General features: G+C 41.9%; 2 protein-coding genes across 2 annotated transcripts; both read right to left on the reverse strand.

Annotated features, from left to right (window-relative positions):
- Positions 1-1,231: 1,231 nt before the first annotated feature.
- On the reverse strand, positions 1,232-4,397 carry c1qbp (complement component 1, q subcomponent binding protein). The gene is made up of 6 exons (XM_069672082.1): positions 4,032-4,397; positions 3,095-3,245; positions 2,916-3,006; positions 2,325-2,420; positions 2,099-2,224; positions 1,232-2,017 (listed from the first exon to the last, which is right to left on the reverse strand). The coding sequence occupies exons 1-6, from the start codon at positions 4,282-4,284 to the stop codon at positions 1,868-1,870; spliced, it is 867 nt and encodes a 288-aa protein (XP_069528183.1). The 5' UTR covers positions 4,285-4,397; the 3' UTR covers positions 1,232-1,867.
- Positions 4,398-7,122: 2,725 nt separating this feature from the next.
- On the reverse strand, positions 7,123-18,244 carry dhx33 (DEAH (Asp-Glu-Ala-His) box polypeptide 33). Its single transcript, XM_069666751.1, has 12 exons — positions 17,960-18,244; positions 17,264-17,424; positions 15,971-16,198; positions 15,705-15,875; positions 13,644-13,829; positions 13,363-13,474; positions 11,652-11,811; positions 11,399-11,487; positions 10,010-10,137; positions 9,645-9,848; positions 9,471-9,557; positions 7,123-7,804 (listed from the first exon to the last, which is right to left on the reverse strand). The coding sequence occupies exons 1-12, from the start codon at positions 18,168-18,170 to the stop codon at positions 7,496-7,498; spliced, it is 2,046 nt and encodes a 681-aa protein (XP_069522852.1). The 5' UTR covers positions 18,171-18,244; the 3' UTR covers positions 7,123-7,495.
- Between the last annotated feature and the right edge of the window lie 1,311 nt (positions 18,245-19,555).

The raw sequence follows: 19,555 nt of genomic DNA on the forward strand, positions 1-19,555 counted from the left end.
CTTTTTCCCAGTTGATAGCCCCTTACTGGTATAATGCTTGGGTATAATGCTTGGGTACGATTTTACACTTATTTTCAAGTAATTTTGTGTATATGTGCTTTTTGACAGCAGGGACTTTCCCCAAGAACTAGGAACCTTTTGAGGAACTGCGTTTCGATAGCAGGGGGGTAGTACTTTCCAAAGGTCCCAGGAACTTTCAGGGCGGGGCCTGCAGTGCTGATCGTTTCTGATTGGTCGAGTGCTCACAGCGTTTTATTTCACCTGCCATGTTTAACAGATGTCTCCTTTCCAGTGTTGATTCAATTAATCTATTTGCAGTGCAATAAAGTGCGATCAGAAACAGCGCACACTGAATCTCCTCCATGCTAACAGGCTAACTGTAGTGCCGTACAAATGATACCGTCCCGTTTGTCGCATTTTCTGGCGTCATCTTTGTTGTATGGCCTTCAACTAATTCTTGCCGCCACCTACTGGACTGGCGGTGTAGTGCAGTTACTTTAATTGCTTCTCCATACGTCACTGGCCTGATTTGCATAATCTTCTCGGGACTTTAGGCCGCTGTGGAAACGCAGACAACAATGAGCCACAGGAACCATTTAGTTCCTTTAAGAGAAGTTCCTGGTACTTTTGGTCAAAAAGCACCTTTTGTTTGTATAATCTTTTTATTTGATATTTTCATCACAGCGTTTTGTGGTAAATGATGTAAAGAATGCTGGTTTACATGTTAATGTACACTTATAGTTGAGGTTGGAGATGTTTACTTGGTTCCATTTGAGGGAGGAAACTACATCTTGTTTTAATCAGTGACACAAACCTGGAGGGAGCATTCTGAATTGAGACTCCTTGTGAAACGGTCTCTACACATTTAAGAGACTCACCAAATTGACACAACAGATAACTGCTTGAAAAGTTTTTCCAAAGTCAGTCTCTTACAGCAGAGAGATTAAACTTGTCTCTTTACTTCTTATCAGAAAAAATGTTGCAAATTGATCATTAAGAGATACTGGTCTTATGATCAGAAACCAACATTATTAATTAAACTATTTTAATAACATTTTTATCTTAAGCTTACACTTTTGGTCTCAAATAGGCCAATCAGAGGGCTTTAATTTGTCACTATTTTACTGGGTGTTTATTATTTATTAAAACTGGTCACTTCTGCATATCAAATGTCATCAGTAAGAACTTACTGTCCTCTTCTCTTCCAGTAAAAAAAGCATAAAATCATCCGTTTATATCAAACTGTTTTATTGGACACTGATCTTCCCTTCTCTGACGACATGCTGCTGTTTGCCATTCAAATTTAGTCTTCACATATAACAGAGTCAAACGGAGTCAAATCAATGTGAGTCAACATGAACTCCTGTAACAAACCAGATGAAGTAAGACTGAGCAGGATGGTCAAGCTGAAAAGTGGGGACTGATTCTGTAAAACATTTTTTAAGAGCTTGTTTGATTTCAAATCACAAATATTCCCTTTATTGGCTTCAGGAGGTTCAAATATTGACTCGACCATGTTGACAGACTGTGGTGAAGACTAAAATTGAGACATCTTATTGTAATAATGGTTTCTGAACATTGGCATGACCTCCATTATTTATGACCTTCATATTCTTAATTTAAGTTACAGAAAAATAAACTCACATTTTAACAAAGAGAACATATTTGCAGCTGTTTATGTGACCACCGCTGGTAGCACAGCTCACAGTCACTGACACTAAAGCCAGGGATTGTAAGTGTCTTTAGAGTGCCAAAGGTATCAGTCAATCAATCGATCAATCAGTGCTGCAACATCATTGTACAATCACACCTCCAACTATGCCAGGATGTGTATTAAAGAACTTTGAAATTGAGATAATATCTAACATTAGTTACATTTGACAAATCCCTGGAGGTCTTCCAGAAACTTGATGTACTCTTGATGCTCGACGGCCGTGCTCAGCTCCATCAGCTCGTCGGCAAACGTGTTGTCGACCCCGCGGTCGGCCAAGAAGTCCATCAGGTGGTCATACAGAGCCTGAAAACAACAGTAAGTTAAAAGGATTAAACCCAGCTATTATCAGTAACTGTTAATATTAAATACAGTATCGAGTCTTACCCAGTCCAGAGAGTCTGTGTTGAGCGTGTAGCTGGTCTCCTTCCAGTCAGTGTCTCCCTCAGGCTGGAAACTGACCTCACGGATGGCAAAGATGTCGCTCTCCTCTTCTCCTTCACCGTGGCTCATCTATAAAGTGCAAGACAGAATGTTATATTTTACTCAGGAAGGTGAAAGAGATGCTGCTTCCGTCAGTATTATACATCGGCATGAATGAAAACAGTCTTACCTCGTCTTCAGGGAAGTGGCAGTCAAACACCAGGGAATGTTTTGCAGCCTGTTTTGTTACTTCAACAACAAAGTTGGGTGTTGACACAATTTCTGGCTGTGAAGAGACACAACATTTGAATCACTTACATGTTTCTATGTTCAGATCAATATTCATCAGTCAACTTCTGTCATAAACATGTTTTTCAGGCCAATGCAGTCACGACTCACATTTTATGAACATCTCTTCAACCACATGAATAAAGCTGTGTGGACCAAAAGTGAAGCAATGACTCTGGGAATATTGTTTGTGTTCATTTGCAATTAAATTAAAGATTATTCGCCCTTCAAGATACTTCAGAAAAACATACTTTGCTGTGTCTGGGTTCATAACGTCATCCAGAGTCGCACACATCACATATAAGTCACCATATTTACGTTATTACCGCTTCACGGTACATGAGGTTGACCAGTGCCCTGTGTGATGATCTGTTAGCGAGGATCAGACTCAGCTTTGTAACAGGATTTCCTGGACAACTGTGCAATTTGTGCAACTTAAAAAATTAGCCTCTCTTTGTTCTGTGGACACCTTAACAGGTGTGTTGTGACTCACCTCCTCTTCTGCAGGCTTCTGCTGTCCTTGTTCTGCCTCTTCTTCAAAGTTAGGAGGGATGCTGTTGTTGACGTTGAATGTGACAGCGATTCTGTAAAAAGGAACAAAAAAGAGACATATCGTTAATTTTCCCAACTTGTCAGCAGGTACTGTATAATCATTAACCGTGCCAGCCTTACTTTTCTCCAGCAACAGTCCTCGTGAGTTTCGCCTCTGTGCCGTTCATCTCCAGCTCCCATCCTCCAGACATCTTAGGAAGGCTTTTGTTTTTCTGGATCCTCCTCTCTTCTTTGATCTCATCAGAAAGGAAATCGCCAAACGCTTTGTCACCTGTTAACAAAAAAAGGCAGGTTATAAGATTCTGACTACATTTTAAAGTGAGGAAACTGATTCATTTAACCCCACTAATCTGTGATTCCTGATGTAAGCTTAGGTCTTGCCAGTGATGCATCATGGGCATCTACCACACCATACACACAATATTATTATGCTTTTGTTTAATTACCTTAAAAGTTTATTTGTGGGCAATATAAAAAAAACATTTTTCAAAGGCCGATGATCAACTTCAATTGTTTTTATAATGAAGAAGACTTAACTGAGTGATAGCATTTGTCAAATAACATTTTATGTATTGGATTAAAAAATGCTTTAGTCCTCCAGTGACTGGCCTTTACCCCTGGTTATTCATCATATTTCACGTCACCATAAACATTTCAAATTTAGTATATTATTTAACAACTGCTGTTCATGTTTGTTTGATTTCATACCCGGTCTTTAATTCATATCAATTTACTTATTCCGGTAACTACAACTGAACACATCTTTCAAGGTGAACTTTAGCTGCTTGGTACCAGACAGAGGATGCAAACGTGAATTTGTGGCTCGTAGATCGTTGACAGATTTCAGACAAAAGACCCAAATGACGTAAGACTAAAGGTTTAATGAATCGATAAAAGTAACGATTAATTTAGCAACAGTTTAACTTTAGGTCCTCTCTAAGCAGCTAACGTTAGCTTCAGTGTGTTACTCACTCACCACGCAATATTGCCTGATGCAAGTCAAACTAGCTAGCTAACGTTAGCAATTCTAAGGACTTCTATATAAACGTAATGTTACCTTCTGTGTGCAGTCCTCCACATCCACATGATAGCGAGGGATTCAACGCTTTTGAACTGAAAAGTTTCGGTCTGTATCCTGACGAGGCTCCGTTGTTACTCAGCATCCACAGAGACCGGGTGAAGGGCCGCGTCGTAGCCGAGCTGGGAGTGCAGAGTGTCGGACAGCTGAGCGGCAGAGCCCGGGCAGTGGACGTGGTGGCTGAGGAGACACGAACAGCGGCTCCCACCGCACGGACAACTGACTTTAGCATGATTTTATAAATATTATATAAGTTTCTAGTAAGTAGGTAAGTTTAGCTGACAACGGCCGGCTAGCTCCCTGTTACAGCTGCTTCTCGCAGATTACAGAAAACACGTGTGGAAGGACACATTGACCTATGGAAACTATGACCTCTGAACCGGATGTAATATTTTAACAGCAATAGAAATAAAATTGAGTTTTTATTTGTATCTCTAATACGACTGTAGTTATATTATACGAATAACGGGTCTAGTATAAATTATTAAAGTAAATCTACTTACGTTTCGGAAAAAAAAAGGTAATAATATTGTAAACTGACAGCGTCTCATGTGGCTTTAAAGAGCAAGGTTACAGGTTCCACACGTCTTCATCTGAAACAACAGCAAACTTGTATGACTTACTATGATACAAAGGGGTTCTTATTTTTGTTTCACTGTCAAAAAATATTAAAACATTCCACCTTTCTGCAATAAAATCTCAAAGCAAAAATCCCCTCACATGGAAAACTCTGTCATAAAATATCATCAAATGGGGGGCCTTGATGAGTCTAACAAAAAGAAAAAAAACAGTCGGAGAACCATAGATTTAGAGGCCTGTATGCACCATCTGTCCACAAGAGAAAAAGAGGACACACACCACATCATCACGCCAAGGAAGGGTTGCATCTCATGTAATCACAGTAGTTTCCCACACATAAGTTCTCCTGCACCATTAGATTTAAAAAAACGGTGACATAAAATCAATTGGATCAGCTGGATATAAGGATGGGGTTATCTCAAGTATAGCATAATTCAGCATAATGGGGTTAACTGGTTGCATCATTTAGTAATGAAGTCCTGCTGCCAGAAGATGGAGCTGTTCTCATAACTAACTCAGGAGCTCCCTTTAATTTCAGTTTCTATATAACTACTTAACACGTGTCAATATTGCATTTCAGTATGTTTCAGAAGCTTCACTCATCTCTTGATGGAAATGGAGATACTCTGGAAGATGTACTTGAAAAGTAAGGTGTCCTAATAAAACAAATCAGTGAAATTGTTTCTCACCAGGCCATAGAGCCAAGTTGTAAACATTTAAAATACATCTCAATGCTTTGTTCAATCAATACACTGCACTGAAGTATAGACTCATCTTAAACTGAAAAACCTGATAATCTTACTTTGCTTTCTGTAACATTCAAAATACACGGGAACATTTATTCTGAAAGCTTTTAGGTCTGATATGTTGCAGCTCTATGTCTCACACTGACAGATCTACGGGACTCAAAGCCTCTGAATCTTTAATTTACACATGTAAACCTGATCTGTGGGACAGTGACCGATTTTTTATTAGAAATTAAACCAATTGCAGTTATGTAAGATTAAACAAATCATATTAAATATACTCTTATAAACTCGTTAAAGGCGTGCAATCAAAACTCATGACATGCAGATCTTAACAGGTCTACCTTTTCTTAGAAACTGAAAAACAATCTTATAAATACATGAGCAGAATCAAACGATGAACATACAACCTCTTTGTAACATAGTCTGACAAACTTCTACAGCAATGAATTCCATGTTTTTAAAAGTTAGAAACTCTTTATGTATTTAATTCACATGACAGTTTTTACTATACAATCCTGAGTCCAGTGTAGAAAAAGACAAGAGGAGCATCCGTCGACCTGAGTGCTCAGATCATTAACTCTAAACTCCATGCATTGCATACATTTGTTGTCAGCATACATCGACGGTTAGTCCGTGTGGGGGCCGAGTAACATACGACAGCAAAGAGTAGAACCTGGAGAACATGGCATGCTACTTCTCCTGATGTGCATGTACAGGGACCTGGTGATACAATCATAGATGTGAAATAAAGGCATGCACAGGCAAACAAGATGAGTGCTTCATGTTAAGTAATTATCAAAGTGAAATCGTGTCGCTGTGACATATAAAAACTTCCTATTTAAACTCCAGCTTTGGTGATTCTCGTGTTTGTTAAATCGTATTAGCTTATAGATTAAGACAAATCTTCTGTCCTTGCATTTATAAAAGACCTTTGTATGAGGTGTTGCTTGAAACATGTTGGGAATAATCAACAAAAAGCTGCTTTCTAATACCCCTTTCCCACCAAAATTAGTGCAGTGACGCAGGTTTTTCAGACCCGGGAAGACCCGCTAATGAATGCCAATTGTCTCTTTTCCCATTGCCAGTGAAGTATACTTCTTTAGGTGTCTTTCCTGCAGTAGACCTGTGTTTATCGCCTCGGCTCCAATTGGCAATGATGGGAACACAAAACCTGTGTCGACACGCTAATCTCCGCCCCCTTTCCGGCACAATGCTATGCTCCGTCGGTAACTTCCGCGACTCATCGTCATCTCAGCTACAAATTCCGCCTGTCTCCGTCCGAACATCGTTCCAAATTTGTCGCCGCCGAGTTTGTCTCCGGCGTGTTTGTGACGTCAGATGGTGACGCAGCAGAAAAGAGACCAAAAGGAGGATACTTCACTGGCAATGGGAAAAGAGACAATCGGCATTTATTAGAGGGTCTTCCCGGGTCTGAAAAACCTGCGTCAAGGCGCTGATTTTGGTGGAAAAGGGTTATAAGCAACAAAGCCGGGTGTTAGAGGGTTTCTTGATCAGTGGGAAAGGGGCTTAAGATTCGGTTAAAAATGTAGAGGTCGAGTGAAGCTGAAGAGAAAAGCCACATACATGTCTACTATAGCTTTCAAAATTTTGTTGGGTACGTGGCTTCACAATTAAGTCCTTATTTAAAAATGAACATACAGAGAATGGCATTCTAGCAAGTCTGATATGATTTTTAAGAAATAATCAACAGATAACTGATATCAGCTGAAGACACTGCTTATTAGAAAATCTGTGAAGTTAACAGTGCTGTTAAATGCATGCAAATGATGAAAGAACCGATGCATGACATCTTTTTCTTTTTCAGGTGTTTAACAGGTTGCAAAGTTGTCAGGCAGAAGAAACAGTTTATAAAATTTGAACAGGAAGTCAAAGTTGTGAGGCGTAAATTTGCAGATTCCTGCTGCGTGCCAAATGCTCGTCAGCTGGGAGGTAGTGAAATCCAGAGAAGTTATTTGCACAGAAAAGTGTTCTGTTCTGATTTGCACTGGTATGAAATCAATACATGTCTATCCAAATTGTTCCAGTTGTATTGTCACTGCGCAGTTAAGGAAGGCGTCCTTGCAGAGATTTACCTCAGTCCTGTTTCTCTCTGGGTTAGCTCTTGCTTTGGTGGAGTTTGCGGCCAAAGTACTCGGGCGCTGCGTCCAGCAGCCAGTCGGCGTCCACCAAGCACAGGTCCCTCATGTAGCAGCGGGACGTGTGCAGCAGCTCGTTGAAGACCACGTATGCTGGCTTGGCCTGGAAAAGGACGGAGGAGGGGTGGATGGCCACAGGCTGGTGGGTGTCCAGAGCTAAGTAGCTGCCGTCAGGTTGTAGCTCTGCGGCGTTGACAAACATCCCGTGAGCAAGGCAGCGGCGGACGTTCCCCGTTTCAGCCCCACATGACTCCAGCTTCAGATTCAGCTAGTAAAACAACAGGATGTCAGTGTTTATTAAACTCATTCCTTTATACAGGCTGCAGTCTACATCCTCAAACAACAAATCCAGGTTTACAGCCCCCCTCGTCTGCTGTGCGGGTTGATTTGGTCTGTTGAGTTTGCATTGCACCACTTTGCAGTTTAAAGCAAATTAAATGTTGTAGAAATGCAGCTGTGAGTGGGTGCGGGTCAGACAGAGCAGACAAAATGGAATTGAATGTAAATAGTGTGGGAAAAAAGCAGAGGAGCCCAGCCTCTTTAGGAGCAATCAGTGTGGAGTGTGTGGGGAGAAGGTTTGGCTGCACTCAGGCAGGTGTGCAGACAGGAGTGGAGTCAGGGTTGTCATTAGCCCCTTTTAATTCAGCCAGGAGAAGGGGACAGGGGTGTGGAGCTTTGACGGCGTGTTTGGTGTGCATCTAACCTTCAGACAGCTGCTAACTCAAAGAGCTAGCAGCTAAGTTACAGCAACAAAAAATGTCTGCAACAGGAGAGCAGAGGACAAGATGAACTGTTGTATAACATGGACGGAAAAGGACAATTTCGTTTTCTATATTTATTTCTATTTCTTTAAAAGCAACGTCGCTGCCCGATGGGTATGTATTATGTAACGCTGGATGACCACACTATTTTGTCCTATCAGTCCTGTCACGCCTCTTGTGCTTCTATCTGAAATCACAAAGTGGGGCACCAGTACGCAGGCCTGGTTTCGTTCCGTTCTGGGACAGGCCTGTGTTATCGCAAGGTCTGTGTATGACAGGTTTATTTGAACAGTGGACAAATGATAGGTCCCTTTAAGAAACAGGAAGAGCTCCTGAGTTTTGTTTACAAGAGCTACAGCTAATCTGGGGTTTAACGTATGGCTGAACAAACAAGGAAAAGATGGTTGACTACACATACAACTTCAACAAGAAGTGAAAATCCAAAGAAAAAGAAACAAATTCGACGCTCAGATGAAGCAAACAGTCTAAACAGGAAAGCGACCGTCAGCGAGAAAAATCAAGAGTTACAACCGTGACAAAGGGAGCCAGCCGTGGACGTGTGGGTAAATTGGGAAGAGTGTTCTTGTAATTACCAATTATCGTCAGTGGGAGGCGCTCAAGAGCACAACAAGTGAAATCTTTAGCTTCACATTGACCCTGAAGCGGTAGCCCTGTGGCTCGGGGGTTACAATAGTACAGATTTAGCATTGCAGTCCTGTAACCCTGTTGGACCCAAAACCAATGTTAGAAACAATCAACTGAACATCATCTTTTTTCCTGCTAGATCTAAATACCCTGTTAGCTGGCGACCTTTCAGCCTTATTTTCTCTGGTCTCTTTAATTGCACGCTCCGATATAAAATAAAATACCCCCAAAAGTCTAAATGTATTTTTTTTTTAAACATGCCCTGAAGCAGTCAAACAGTCTCCCCTGTACTTCCTGACCACAGTGCAGACACAGCAGTCTATTATGTAATCGTAATTATAAAAATAATGCGAGTCCTTAAAAATCCCTCTGATGGCATGAGATCATAGCAGCCAAACTGTTTTTAGGTTAAAGTGACCGATCTTTGGGATGGAGAATCATGAGCACAGGTTTATTTAATGTGACAGTTAAACAGCCCGGCCGTCCACAGATCATTCACACACATTATTCGTATTATCAGATGTGTACCTTAAGGCAGATTTCTCTGAGTTGAGCCTGGACCTCTTTCACCAGACCCATGTTCCTGCTGTTGACAAAGTTCTCCCGACACCACTCCTTTATAAACGAACAGATACAGTATTATATTTATATCTGCTTGCTCACATACATTTCCTTCCCCCTCTCAGCTACTCGTCTACTCACCTTATTACCGCTGACTTTCTTGAATGCTCTGTAAATGCTGAGCAGGGTCATGTGGTCTCCTTCACTGGAGCTGAACTTCTTGCGTGCAGCGAGCACCTCATCCCGCCGGGCAGGAGGGTTATACAGCACAGTGTCCACTGAGAGCAGGGATACGATGCTCAGAATCTCCTCCGAGCAGGAGTAGTCGGGGGACAACAGGATGGTCTGTGAGACGGAGCAAACAGGGCAGGAAGTGTTACACCGACTTCTCTCCAGGTCATGTGTGTGACCTCTGTGGCGCTGTGGGCTACAGGCTGTCACTTCATGTAAAAACACAACAGCACTGCATCTGTTTGTGTAATACTATACATTTCCAAACACTTTACCTTGGCGTATCTGGGCTCCAGAGGGAAGCTGGCCATCTTCTTTCCCAGAGCAGTGAGGAGGACCTGACTGTCTTTTCTCTCCACAGCTCCCAGCAGCTCTAAATGCTCCACAGCAGAGCGGACGGCCTCTGGGAGAAACACAACGCGTTAACACCAGCCACCAACCCAGCGGGGTGCAGAGCTTTACGTAGGCTTATGCATGCTTTCTTATAATCAATAAGGCTTCTAATGAAAGTTTATTAACATGTTGCCATTTTACCACCACTAGCCTCCGCTTCAAAACAAAGAGAGCCTCATAAAGAGAAACATGCTTTTCCATCTGTATCGATCCGCCCCCCACATGTTTATAAGGATGTGACTGTGTGTGCTGAGAGGCTGTGCCACAGTGGAGAGCAAAGAGTCTTCAGTGTTGGATAAATATAAGTAAATGAACTGACGACAAAAACATCATGAACTGTGTTGATTGCACAGAGTGGAGACATCCTCATTACACAGGCAACTTTGGAAAGCACCAGTAGCAGCAACTTGACGGTTGTGCACTACACATTTTAAAGTTCCCTGATGCAGCATTTTCCATGTATGCTAGACAGACATCTGTGGGCTTCACATTTAAATAAATTGTTTTGTTTTGTTTTTATATCAGAGCCACTTTTAAAACCCATCGCAACCACAGAATAAAACAATCTTAACAGGGTTATGTCATTTGAAGGAAATGTAGGCTATGCCTCACTTTACACTGTAATGTTCAGTCTACACGTCATTACAGAACAGTTAGTTCGACCAAGTAATCTGATTGGACAAGAGGAGTACATATATAGAACACATCACTGGGACTTTTCACTCTGTGTATCACTCCGCCTCAGCCAGGTGTTCTGAATACTGTTAATCAACATGACAGCAGCCCGTGTGTGTCTACAGTGATCGAGTTGGTGCCTCTGAGTCACACACAGACTCTGATTTCACTGGTTGGTGATCAATTAAAACAAACAGGTAAATGTACATGATACAAACTGCTGATCTGTGGTCACCTGGAGACACAGAGAGCAGGAGGATGTTTGGGTTGCTCGGCAACAACAGGCCAGAACTAGTTGAGTTGGCGGAGCAAAAAATAATCTGTTGTTGATCTTTACTGTTTATTACTGTTTGCTGCTTGTGTAACTGTTGTGATTTCCTGTGGCACTTTGGGTCCTTGACTAATCATCTCATGATTTCTGTCTGATAAAATGTTCATTAAATCATGACAGCAATAATGAGCATGTGTATGATGAAACAGTGGCATTAAAATGTACCAGAAGCCACAAAATTTGGGCTTTTACAGCCACCGTAGCTGTTTACTTTGCCCCTGGTTGGCTACTCTGTATTGTTGTAAAATGATCGATAGCATCTTACCTGGAGACGGCTTGGACATGAAATCGAAATTCATCACATCTGGGATCCCCAGAGCCATGAGCTGCAGCATCACTCCGGCTAAGTTACACCTGCAGTACACACACACACACACACACACACACACACACACACGGCACAGAACAGAGAAGAAGAGGATATTCAATCACAGTGACCTCAATAAATCAAGCATTCACTGCACATCAGCACATCCTGAGCTTTATTATCTGTGTGGGAGCAAAAGCAGCTGCAGTACCTCTGGATCTCAGGCACAGTCATCGGGATGAGGTTGTCGAACTCCTGCTCAGTGTAGAGACGATAGCAGGAGCCCGAGTCCTCCCTGCCAGCTCGGCCTGCTCGCTGCCACGCCTGAGCTTTAGAGACCCGCTGCACTGCCAGCACCTCCAGCCCGCTGTCTGAGAGAGGCACAGCACGGGTTCAATAAGGGAAAAAAACACATCATACTGTTTGTGTTACAAATTTTTGTTTTGAGGACTTAATTGTAAAAGCCTTTGCTACAGTAAAAAGAGGGATCACTTTTTGCACATATAGATACTTCACCAGGGTTGTCACAATAACACAATTTTAAGCTTCTACAAGATTCTTGTGCAAAAAAAAAAAAAGATACTTGAGACCTCTTTTACTGTAAAAAAAAAACAGTCCGCTGTGTAAGCGCTGCAGATGTGACAGAGGGCAGAGCGGCAGGAGGACTGAAGTGTGAAAGTTTTGCAGACGTGTGGGCGTGTAAATCTGTCCTGTCACAAATAATGTTTTAAATCTGCGATTCATTGCTTTGTTCCCAAAAACGCTGCTCAGTCTCTTCGCTGGCTCTAAAAGTCACTCGACCAGTGCTGCTCTCTCTTTTTCCCAAGGCATTTTGGGTAGAAAAACTGACCGTAGATCTGCTTGTTTGATCATTTTAAACACACAGTTTTGAAAAAGTATCAAAGTGTCGATGTTTACCAAAGCCTTAAAAGCAAAGTGAATGTGCTATGTAAAATTGACTCCTGTAACAGCCACATTTAGTGCTGTCAGGCGATTAATTAAAAATGAATCTAATTAATTACAGGCTTTGTAATTAATTAATCGTGATTCATCACATATATCAGTGATTCCTGTGAGAAGCAGCACATCACATGTAGACTTAGGGCCGGATCAGACTTTTGGTCGTTGGTTTCAATGGGAGCTTTTTGTGCGCTGCATTTGCGTTGCTGAGCACCTTGCGTTTTCCAGCTCAGTGAGCCTCACGTTTTTGAGGAAACGCTCTGAGCGCCTTGAGCTAAAAAACTTCAACTCAAAGCAGACATCATTGCCATTTTTTGTCATTGTCCAATCAGATGAATGGAGAGGCTGTGGGAGTGACGACATCGAGTGATTGTCGTGATCTTTCCTCTTTCTGAGGGTCTCATGTTCCCACACCGATCTCCGCTTCCCCGTGTTTAATGTGTCAGCCTCTCACCCTCCATCAGAGCCAGAGAAAGCGTCATCCGCCTGTCTGTTCTTTAATGCAGAAAAAACTCATCTATTGAACACAAAGTTAAGTATTTTAGCTAGCCAAAATAAGTGGGAACAGGAACTGTTAGATTGACAGCTAATGACTCGGTGGTTGTCTTAACAACAGGGGGGAAAAAAGCCCCCAGCTGCTAAAACGCACTCCGTCTGAACGGGACGTAGCCTTCAACAGAAGGCAGTGCGGTGCACCTCGCGTCTGTTTGTCGTGTCTGGCCCCTTACTCAGCCTGGATGGTTATATCTTACTTTCACACTTTTATTGTCTTATTCACCTTATTTAGTCTTTATTCACAAACTACTTTAATCTGATCGCTTCCCTTCAGTCCCCCCAACACACCTGCACACAGCTGCTGGCCCCGCCCCCTCTTTCTGTCTGTCTCTCTGTCTGCTTTGTTGACTGTCCAGTACAAGGACAGACACTGATGGAGAATCTGTTTCAGGACTGAATCATCTCACCAGGATTGAAGCGTTTGGCCTTCACCATCCCCGTGTCTATGACGTATTTGATCCCAGAGATTGTAACTGACGTCTCTGCGATGTTGGTCGAGAGGATCACCTTCCTACATCCCTGGAAAAAGTTAGACAGGACAACATTCTGTATGAGACGCACATAATTATGACACAAACAGCCTTACCAAAAGAAAACAAACACTAACGTGTGTGAGAATGTGGATATTTCTTCCCCAAATGTTTCCTCCGTCTTCACTTCCTCTCCTGCTTTATTCTTTTTTGTTTACCTTTGGAGCGGCCTGGAACACCCGGAGCTGCTGTGCAGGGGGCAGCGACGCGTACAAAGGGATAACAACCATGGGACCACAGCCGTCAGGGAGATGCTTGGCGATGTCTCGACACGTCCTGGCCAGAGCCTCGATCTCCTCCTGACCCGTCATGAACACTAAGATATCATGGGACGGAGGTGCCTCCTGTGCACAAACAACAAGACCTCGTTTTGTTCCTTTGTCAAGAGGAATCATGGCAGGGCACGAACATGCACCCAGGGAGGCCTGAGTCACAGGTTTGTGTTTCCTATTATGCTAAAGGAAAGGGGGCCTATGTTTGTTTGGGTATGATTACATGTGAGTGATTATGCAAGAAAAATCAGGGTTTTTTTCAACTGAAACAAAGAGGTCATCAGGAGAGTGCAGAGCTCCACCAAGGCCAACAGGCCACTGTATAAATCTCGATGTATTTCCAGAACGATAAGAATCATGTCACAGTATTGTTGAGTCTAACTGAAGCGTAAGCCGTGCATGTGCTTCAACAAAGGTACTAAGGCAGTGATCTCCATCCAGTGTCAGCACCACTGCAGGTACTCTGGATACTGCTGTCAACAACACATTAAACGCTAGTCGCTGCACTCGCAACAGAGCAGCTGTCATTCTAGAACACGCTAATTGACGTTAGCAAGCTAAGTGTGTATTCCCGTTATCAGCGGCACCTCGTCCCGGTGCACGGTAACGCTGTGGCTACATAAACGGACCGTTCACGGCGCAGACGTGCCGCAGACTGTTTACTTTTAACGGCTACACCTTCAGCGCACACGCGGCGTGAGGTTGTGTGTGCCAACAGAAAGTAGAAGACGTTAAGATTTCGTTTTAAAAAGTTACAGTCACGGGCTGATCACGCTAGTTTCACATACATTTGAACAGCGTCAGTAATGCTCGGTAACACACCGTATAAGTAACGCAGCTGCAGCTATTACTAGTTCATGTGGCTGTCAGAGTTGCTGAACCAAGTGTGGTAAAAGAAGCCTCTTTAGTTTTACCCACATGATTATTTTGGTATTATATAATTATTTATAATAGTTACACAATTTAACACATATTTAGTAATAAGAACCTTTAAAAAAGGAGAAATAAAGTTAAAATAACACCAAAATAACAGATTATTTCAGGGCCAGTGAATTTGGAAAGTTACTGGCCCAGATTGCCAGTGGAAAATTGTGCTCATTGTCGACCCCGGAGTAATCTCTATTTACAGAGGCGTATGTGTGGCGTAGCAAATCCAGGTGGAACGTAATCCGACGTAATGCCATCCCGGCTCCCATCAGCGTGATCTGACGACGATTTAGCTTCTCATTAATCTCTATAAACAGACGTCTGCATGCTAACAGCTAACAATCTGTTCTAGATCTAAAATTAAAGTTGAGATGAATTCCCTTGACGCTGTGTCACGAAAGCCGTTAAGGGGTGAGATTTCCCGACTTCCTCGAATGCATCAGATCGATCCGACCTCCGTTCAACAAACAAGCATTTTAAAAGTTTTCTTCTCCTCTTGAGGACAGACCTGACAAAGCTTGAATTTTTACTTCTTACAAATCTGCATCATGATGTTGAAATTTGGGCAAAGGTAAGAGCCGTTAATAACAAGTCAATCACAAGAAAAACGGTTTCTCTTTCTGTAACAATGCAGCACGCGGAAAAGGAAGTCTTGACTGGAAGTTGATTATCGCTGGCCGCCTGGCACGTTCACCGGTGTACACAGAGGCTGTATCGTCTCAGACTATAGCCGATGGGATCCGAGATTGACCCGAGTAAAGATATAAGAGGTGCCACTTTGTCGTGAAAATCAAAACAAATGATAAGTTCCTCATAAGAGCTTTAAATAAATGTGTTTAAAGTTGTTGTTTTTTTTGTTTTTAAACATACAATTTAATTTATCTTGATCTTTGCTGGAGATATGCATGATTTTTGTCGTCTATTAACCATGTTTTCTTTCGCAAACCAGTACAACAAAAAGTACAGCACTTTTCTGTTCAGTTAATTTTCTGTCCTGTTGAGGACAAATATGAAAAGTACCTGATGGATCTGGAAGACAGAGACGAGTGCAGCCTGCAGGTAGTCTGACTGCGGCTGCTTGGTGTAGTAGATCTGGATGGGATGCTGCCTGCCCTCCAGGTAGAGAACAGGTGACTTGTTGAAGTACTCAGAGAACAGATCCACATCCATGGTGGCTGACATCACTATGACCTGTGCAGGTAACATGACACAAAGAAGACGCACATTACACACAGCCAAAGTTAAACATCTTATTGAAGCCATGACAACAGGAAGTGTCCTCTTACCTTCAGTGGGATCTTATTGAGTTCTTTGCGCCTGCGTTGAGCCGTCTTAACCACGCCGAACAGCACATCAGTGTGCACGGTGCGCTCATGAGCTTCATCCAGGACCACCACAGTGTAGCGCAGCAGTAAGGGGTCTCCGATGGCCTCACGCAGGAGCATGCCATCTGTCATGAACTTCAACTTCGTCTCAGGAGAGGTGACATCCTCAAATCGAACTGTGTAACCAACCTGGAAAGGAAAAGTTTGTGCATTTACTTTAACCTTTATTTCAACAACATAATAAAATAAAGATTTTTATTAGATTTTTATTATAATTATTGCTGATTGAAGGTTCCCTGCAGAAGTTTCATCCTCTAGTGAGCGCTATAGAGCTATTTTTCTGTAAGGAGGTCCCCAATTTGTTGTTCCAGAAATAAAATTACAACTTTTTTATGGAACATATAATGCAGGAAACAATGTTTGGGATGATTTAGAAATGGTGTTAACATGTGGTTCTTCCAGCAGATGCTTTGCCTCCATAGTTTTCAATACTCTCAGCACTGTCTACACACGTGTAGCAGAGCATCACAGCTGATCAGAGGGTAGTCTGTACTACAATTGGCTGAAAGATCATAATTTTGTTTTATATTCTTTAATAAAGTTGCAAAATCAGAGGAAAAATACAGCTCAAAAATATACTTTACTGGTAATCAGCCTCTACTATAATTGCATTGTATCTGTTTTACAAATCCAATATTGATAAAGCTCTAAAACACATTGGTTTCACACTGTCCCACTGATCTACAGGGGTGCTAATGTAGCAAGAAACGCTGAAATGCAAAACAAAGGCAGGCGACTGCAAGCTTGTAACAGTAGTAATAAGGCTACTGCAGTAAACAGGGTTTAAAATGTTCCGACAGAACAGCTTTGAAAAGGTTTTGAGGAAGGAAGTGAGGCTCGTATCACATCAACGGTACACACTAATAGTTTTGAAGGGTAAGATAAGATAAGATAAGATAAGATAATCCTTTATTCGTCCCACAACGGGGACATTTACAGCATTACAGCAGCAAAGTGGACAGTGCAACATTACAATAAAAGGCATATAAAAATAAATAAATAAGTGTATCCTAAAGAAATATGTCCAGAACTAATAAGATAAGTAAAGAAGTATTGCACATGTTGAGAAGTGAGATGAATAATATTGTGATATGTTGATATAGCAGGTAATATAAACATAACTTTTGTCTATTTGCAAGAAAACTTGGTTTTAGTACTACAGCACCTATGTGTGAAACCTGTGTGTGTGCGTACCAGTTTGCCCAGCTGAGTCCTCTTCTCCTCTGCCACTCTTCCTGCCAGAGAGATCGCAGCAACTCGACGGGGCTGAGTGATGGCAACGATGCCCTGTCGTCCGATGCCGGCCTCATACAGATACTGAGGGATCTGAGTGGTCTTCCCAGAGCCGGTCTCCCCTGATGCATGAGACATAATGCTAGTTAGAAAGTTAGCAATACACAAAACTAAAATATGAAAGTAAAAAATATACTACACTAAAATATACTAAAACATTAAATGAAAAACATTCTTATTACCAACACTGTATGGCTAAAATAACATAGTCCATACAGGAGACATAATCTTATGTTTAAGAATGTTACTTTTATAGGAGACCAGGTGTGCCTTTGTATTAATTTAAATTATTTTCAGTAGTTTAGTTGAAGTGCTGCATTACACTTTCAATCTGTATAGTAAAAGTCACATTTCAGAGCAAGATATGAAACCACTCATTTATTTAGTTGGAATAAAAACTCGGGCTGTAATTAAAATGTAACTCAGCTGTGAATAAAAAAGGATTTTGGTGAAATTAAATAATTAAAACTGAGCTGTGTAATGCTACAGAGCTGCCAACATAGTTCTATTACAGGGTGTATTTCCCCTTTAAATAATTAGCACAACAGCGGCTAACGATGTAGCATTATTAGCTCACAGTAGTGATGGGTATCTCACCTATCAGAATAGCATTGTGCAGCTGTCTCAGTTGGTTCAGTAGCTGAGGTTTGGCCTGGTAAATAGGAAGCTGTTTCCTCTGGACGTCTAGTGGAGTGGTTGCATTTCCCTTTCTAGGCAGCAGCATTCCAGGCTTATTCTTATCGAGACGGAAAAAAACAGACCCCGGCTTGAACCTTTTAGCCGGAGGAGGGTCGGGGTCGTGGGGCATGGTCTAGAAGAAGAGACGCTGATATCAAAACCTTCGCGGGTCTTTGTTGAGATTCTTTAAATGTCACAAAGAAACAGAAAAAGTTTTTTTCATGCTCACTGACAGACAAGCAAGCGTCACTGCGGATGTTTTGCTACCTCTGCAAAAACGTCCCCACGTGGTTAAAAACGGCGCAGGCGTTTGACGTCATGATATGTGTGAAATTCACCCCGAGTGGGGACTGTCGGGTACATTCACAGAAAAACTGCCTTGATCTAAATCAATGATACTCACTGGTTTATGATGTTTTAATTTGGCCCTTCGATTGTTTGTTATTAGTACATTAGTAACTAAATATTTCTCGTTTGCCTTATTCATCGTTTATAGAATATTTAAGATAAATGCATAAATAAAACCAATTAAATAAAGAAATCAAATTAAATGCGATGTATTTCATTTTTAGATATGCATAGCCCTGCTCAAATTGAATGAAAAACTTCATTATCTCTATATCTTATTCAAGTATCACGCACATAATGGCTGAGAGGAGGATGAGGGGCAAAATTAAAGCCAACCCCTCTCACGCTCTCCACGATGATTTGTGGCAGATGGGCAGCTCATTCAGCCAGGGCCTCATCCCACCCAGGTGCAGAACTGAGCGCTTCAGGCGCTCCTTTGTGCCCACTGCCATCAGACTGTACAACAGCAGTGGAAGCCACGGACTGTCATCTTTGCCATGTAGTGTTATGTCTTCATACTACTACTTACCTCCATACTACTGCACTGTATTAGGTTATCATTACGTCTGATATGTTGTTTCTGCTGCTGTAATATACACTGTTAGTGACTTAATATTCCATATCATACTGCATTATATACGTATACATGCACTTTTTATTTTGCACCTTATTTATACTGCACTGTTTCATACTTTATACTGTACCATTTCATCTTGCTAAATGTGGCTGCCATGCATATATGCCCCTTTATCCCATACCATGTCACTGAAGATTGGTACTAATGTCTCTTTTGTTTACCAGTTGTATATAACTCTAATTTCATTATATATTTATTTTGATCTATTCCTATTTCTATTTGTACTTGCCTTCTTGCTTGTCTTTGTGCTGTTGCAACAAGCGAATTTAGGCTGGAGCCTATCCCAGCTGTCATTGGGCGAGTTACACCCTGGACTTTGGACATTGGGAGGAAGCTGCAGTACCTGGTGGGGAGCCATGCATGCACAGGAAGAACATGGAAACTCCACATAGGAATGCCCCCTATGTCCAGACCACCAGGAACCTTCTATCTGTGAGTTGACAGTGCTAACCACTGCACCGTGCAGCCCTCACATCAAAATCAAATCACATGAACACAGTGAAAAAGCTTTATTTTATGACAGTGTTTTC

Source organism: Semicossyphus pulcher, unplaced genomic scaffold (genome assembly GCF_022749685.1).
Source record: "Semicossyphus pulcher isolate SPU_LCO1_2020_fin unplaced genomic scaffold, fSemPul1.0.p SCAF_10, whole genome shotgun sequence".
NCBI classification, from domain to species: domain Eukaryota; kingdom Metazoa; phylum Chordata; class Actinopteri; order Labriformes; family Labridae; genus Semicossyphus; species Semicossyphus pulcher.